This window comes from Tupaia chinensis, unplaced genomic scaffold, assembly GCF_000334495.1.
Source record: "Tupaia chinensis unplaced genomic scaffold, TupChi_1.0 Scaffold143647_1, whole genome shotgun sequence".
NCBI lineage: Eukaryota > Metazoa > Chordata > Mammalia > Scandentia > Tupaiidae > Tupaia > Tupaia belangeri.
This window is the reverse complement of record NW_006203496.1, coordinates 415,103-420,896: the sequence shown is the minus strand read 5'-3', so window position 1 is coordinate 420,896 and position 5,794 is coordinate 415,103. Positions and strand designations below refer to the sequence as shown.

The 5,794-nt window shown below is 46.9% G+C and overlaps 1 protein-coding gene across 1 annotated transcript in view; it reads right to left on the bottom strand.

Annotated features, from left to right (window-relative positions):
- JARID2 (jumonji and AT-rich interaction domain containing 2) overlaps positions 1-5,794 on the bottom strand; it is a 268,700-nt gene that overhangs the window by 136,640 nt on the left and 126,266 nt on the right. The window contains exon 2 of the mRNA XM_027766735.1: positions 449-584. Coding sequence (XP_027622536.1) covers positions 449-584 — 136 coding nt within the window. The remainder of the gene's footprint in view (positions 1-448; positions 585-5,794) is intronic.

Below are 5,794 nucleotides of genomic sequence, written 5' to 3'. Positions count from 1 at the left end.
TAAGCCACTGTACACCTGCTGCCCCATAGCAGCCTGCCAGGCAGGACGGCAAGAAAAGCAGTGGGTACTTCAGAAGGCTGTCGGCCAGAGAGCGGGAAAAGACATGACATTTGAGCTGTTTCCCACACGGGCAGGAAGGCTACAATTTCAGCAAGATCACCCCTGGGCTCTGCTCACACACTAGGGCAGCAAGACAAGCAGCCTCAGGAAAGCCTCCAGACAGGCCCTGCCTTCAACCCAGACAACACCTCGGCCACACGTCTACGCAGTTCAGGAAGGAACATAAAAACGACTCTGGAAACCCTATCGGAGAGCTAGGGTACGGAGTGCCATGGGGCTCAGAGTGCCGTCAAGTCTCTTGCCTAAAAAGCATCGGATCCAGAAGACATCCAGGTCAGACACAGAGCCAGGCCGCAGAGGCAGCCGGCTGCACCGAGGGGGAACTCACCGTTCACTGCCTTGAGGCTCCCAGCAATGCCTTCCCCGTGCTGCCGCTTCTGGGCATTCTTGAACTCCTTCAGAGACAGATAGAGGACTTTACGTACCACCCTTTCTTCTGACCATGGAATCCCATCACTGTCATCCTGTAGAAACATAAGATAGAAAGGGAGAGGGGGAGTTACTGAAAAGCAGCCAGTAGGTAGACGCAGAATGAGCTCAGTACACACGCTCAGGTATAGGACAGCGATGGCCCCTCCCCACCAGGGCTGAGGCTCATCAACAGGAAGGGAAGTACTTCATCCAATCATGCTCACACTTCAAGATTTAAGAAAAACATTATCTTGGGAACCAGCAGTTAGTGTAATGGCTGTGTTGCTGGACTCCCACGTGGTCGACCGCGGTTCACGTCCTGTACCCGGTGACTTAAAGTTCATGCTGGGCACGTGGGCATGCGTGTCCAAGATCCCGAGAGGAGAATGGAGGAGAAGGGATTGTGGCGTGGCCATACCCTATTGGGGGGGGGGGTGACTTCTCACTTTCTGTCTCTATGTCTCTCTCTGTCTGGCATGCGCACACGCCAAAAGCGAAAACCTCTCCAAAAAAAAAGAAAAAGAAAAAGATTCTCTCTCTCCAGGCCCTGGGACAGGGTAGCATTTTTGAGTGTCAGCTCAGCGTCTTCAGGAGATAGGAGGCTCTGTCATGCTGCCTAGGGAGAATCTCAAGCGAATGCTAACGCAAGGGTTGTCAATGGGACTGAAAGAAACCCACAACCACCTCACCCCCTTTACACACTCACGCCCTAACAACCAACATCTCAAAATGCTGGAGTTTTCTACTCCTGGGAAAGCTAGGAAAGGTATAATCCTCACCAGACATGTAAAGAGCCATTTCACTGGAGTTTTAGAAAGTCTGAGTTATACCAGAATGTGCACCGTGTTACTAATATGTGCAGCTCTCTTTCAGAAATTGTGCCGTCACTGGGGGTAGGGAACACTCAGCAAATACAGGTGCTGCCTTCCAGGAACTGACACGTCCCTGAGAAGAAATGCAACTGGAGGGTTCTGCAGTTGGCGTGCTGGGTAAGGGTGCTCAACTCCCACATGGCCACTTACATCTTTAATATGTAAAAAATGGTCTCCCCAGCATGAAGGGAAAACAGTGCATATTAGTCAACTGAGAGACATTCCCATATACATTATCATCAACAGATAACTTTACATTTTTGTGTCCAGTGAATGTTTTCCGCTTTTCCTCTCTCCCACTCCCTTTCACATACCCCTTTCTTTTTTATTATAATTTTATTTGGCATAAAACATTTGCAGTCACAGAAAGATAAAAGCAAGAAATCACCCGCCAGAGGGGATGGCCATGGCACAATCCCGTCTCCAGTTTCCTCTCAGGGTTTTGAGCACACACCCGCCTGGCCTGAGTTTTAAGCTGCTGGGGCCGGGACTCGAACTGCAATCAACTATGTGGGAGTCCATTGACGTAACCATTACACCATCCTCTGGACCCACATGCCCTCTTCTATATGTCTCTAGTATCTGCAGTTGTCCTCCCTGATATTATACTTTCCAGTCTTTCAGTTTCTGCCATAGAGTGTAGACATTTGGCATATACTAAGCAAAGGTTCAAAAAGCATTAAATCTTCCATATTCATCCATTTAACAGCAAATGTCAGGGTCTCATCGGGTGTTTTATGGCTGAATAGTACTCCATAGACGACAGGTGCCTCATTTTTTCAATCTACTCATCTGTTCTTACAAATGTGGGTTAATTTCATGTCCTAGCAATTGTGAGCAATGCTGCAATAAATATGGACGTGCAAGAATTTTTCTGAGTGTTTTCCTAACACTAGGATAGATACCTGAGCATGGAATTACTGTATGAGATAGTTCTATTTGCTGGTGTCTGAGGACTCTCCATCTTGTTCTCCACAGTGGCTGGACTAATTTACGTTCCCACCCACAGTATAGCAGGGTTCCCTTTTCACTGCAGCCTCACCAAGACTTAACACCTTCTGTTTTTTTTTTTTTCAGCTTAGCCATTCTGACCAAGGTTAAGTGGTACTGTTAACAGGCCTTGCAGGTCCCACATGACTCCCTGTCTCATCGTCCAGGTCTAAAAAAGGTGCTTAAGAAAACTAGCAGCAAGGGACCAGCAGCTGGTGTAATGGCTATGTTGCTGGACTCCCATGTAATCAACTGCGGTTTGAGTCCCAGAACCGGTGGCTTAAACTCACGCAGGGTGCGTGTGCGTGCGTGCCCAAGAGAATGGGAGGAGAAGGGATTGTGGTGTGGCCATCCACCCTGGAGGGTTATTTCTCGCTCCCTGCCTGACTCTGTCTTTCTGGCGAGCGCACATGCACTATAGCAAAAACCTCTCCAAATAATAATAATAATAAAAGAAAGAAAAGAAAAGTAGCAGTAAAAAGTCAGGTTATTGGGGACTGAGAGAGCAGGGCACCGGAGGGGAGGGCAGAAATCCAAACACCATTCTAGCTATTTCAATAGTAAAGGCACAAAGACCAAAATGTAAACAGCACTAAAGAGGAAGGCAGAATTAAGCAGGGACTTGAACACAGCAAAAGCCAAGCCTAGGAAGATAAAAAAAAAAGTTTGTCCTAAACTATGGGGCCAGCAGATGGTGCGGTGGTAAAGGCAGCTGGATTCCCACATGGACATAAACAGTTTGAGTCTTGGATCCAGTGGTCTGGAAATTATGCAAGGCGCATGTGCATTCGAACCCAAAATCCGAAGAGGAGAACAGAAGACCAAGGGATTGAGAGGAGTGACGATCCCCCCTAAGAGGAGATTTCTCCTTTTTCCTCTCTCTCTTCTCCAGGAGTACATGTGACCTATGGCAAAAAACCTAATATAAAAAAAGAAAGAAAGAAACAGGAAAAAAGAAGTCATAGAAATAAACTGAACCATGCACAAATTCAATAAAGAAAAGTAACTAGGAGTTTTAGAAAGAATGGTTGTAAATTACATTTAGGCATTATTCACACAGCCAAGGATACAGGCTTCTGTAAATGTCAGCACACCCTTTCGCAACCTGAAAGAATTGACTCTGGGGCCAGCAGGTGGTGAAAGCACGCAATACCCACACAGCTGACAGGGGTTCAAATCCCAGACCTGAAAGCTTGAAAAGCATGCTGGGCACATATGCATGTGTACCCAAAAGCCGAGGGGCTCTGCTGTAGGTATCCCCTCTAGAGGAGAATTTCTCACTTCCCGTGTCTCTCTCTCGCTCTCTCTCTCTCTTTTTTTGAGAGGCTTTCTTATTGGGCACGGGCGCTTGCCAGAAAGACAAAGAGATAGAAAGTGAGAAATCACCCCCCAGGGGGGATGGCCACACCACAATCCCTTCTCCTCCATTCTCCTCTCGGGATCTTGGGAAGGCACACACACGCGCCTGTGAGTTTAAGCCACCGGGTCCGGGACTCAAACCGCAGTTGACTACATGGGAGTCCAGCCATTATGCTAACTGCTGGTCCCTCACTCTTTTTCTTAACGGTGAATACATGTGCCCTATAGCATTTAAAAAAAAAAGAAAAGAAAAAAAAAGACTATTAACACACCCTATCTCAATCAAGATTTTTGTAAAGATTCAATTTAAAGATAGTAGCATTTGACTTGTCAGATTATCTAGGATCTTAAAAAGAGTAAGAAAAAAAAAAAAAACATCAACTTCCTTGGTAAAAGCAGAATTTCAGATAATGGGGTTCTGTCATTCAGGAAGGTGGCTGACTAGCTCTGAGGCCCGGGACAGACAGGGGTGGGGAGTACTGTGAGGAGCCAGAGGAACCTCACTGCCTCTAAAGGCACACCCCTCCATCGGCTGAGGCCTTTTCAGCTCTTCAGTGACTATATTCTGCATACACATAAACTACATTTGAGAAATCCAACCACACAGAGACTCTAAGCCTTAAATAACTGAAGCTGCACTCTTCTTAAGCTCCAAGGATTTTCTAGAATGAGAGCAATTCTCATCTCCTACAATAAGCAGCGAGGCTCAAGGAAGGAAGGGAGAGAGGATTTCCATCTTCCCCTGGACGGCCTTTGCCACTGCAGGCCTGCCAAGCAGAGATTTCCGCTTGCTAACAGCAAGAAGCTTCTTCCTGTCTTCCCGCTCCCGCAGACCCGGCTGGGAGCTGGGCTTCAGACAGGCAGGTGAAGAGAAGCCGGCCAAGACTGTCTCCATCTGACAAGAGGAACAGAAATAATTTCTAAACTGCTGCTGGGTACAAGGCACTTGGGATCTTTCGACCACATAATTAAAAAGCAAAACAAAACAAAAGCATAAAAATAGCTCCAACCAGCCTCTAACTTGAGGAAATGGAATAGGATTAGCTAAGCTGTGTGCAAAGCTGCTGCTCTAACCATGAAAATCACAACACGACTGATATATTTCATAGCAACCCTGGAGTTTGCATGAGCGGAGCCCCTAGCACGTTAGGGCAGCCGAATGCAGGAGGAGTTCACCCTTGCTGGGTTGAAATCCACCTTCTCAGCACCCCCGTTCTATTCATAAAGGCTGCCAGGCACAATTCTCATCGCTACCAAGTCCCTCTTACCAAATCAATCAATGACGTGGGATTATAAACTATTCCTTCCTACACGTACACAGCTTATAAATTATAAAGTCCCAAAATAGCTCTCCATGTAAAACTCCTGTGACGATTTATTGCACCCTGTGCAGGCTGGTGCCTTCGTCCTAACTTCAGGCTCCAGAGGAGAGAATTACACCGTACAAGTGTCTAATTAAAACATAAACCACGTGAGATGAACACGCCTGCAAAGGAAGCCACATTCAAGGTTCGATGACTGACACACACAGCTTCATGACACCTGAGAAGTACTTTAAATACAGGACAGGCCCAACAAGAATCAGACTGTGGCTTTTCAAATTTGAGACACTTAAATTCAGGGACCAGCAATGGCATAATGGCTATGTCACTGGACTGCCATGTAGTTAACCACAGTCCGTGTCCCAGACCCAGTGGCTTAAACTCATGCTGGGCATGTGTGCATGCGTGCCCAAGATCTTGGGAGAAGGGATTGAGGCATGGCCATCCCCCCAGGGGAGGTGATTTCTTACTTTCTGTCTCTCTGTCTCTGTCTGTCTCTCTGGTGAGTGCATGCGCTCTATAGCCAAAATCTCTACACCCCCCCCCCAAAAAAAAATCAAACTGAGGGCCAGCAGGTGGCATGGTGGTTGGGGTGCTGAGTTCCCACATGGCCGATGATGACAGTTTGAGTCTCAGATCTGGCAGCTTGCTTTCTCACTTTCCCTCTCTGTCTCTCTCTGGTCAAATTAAGAAATAATAATCATAATTAATAAAATTAAA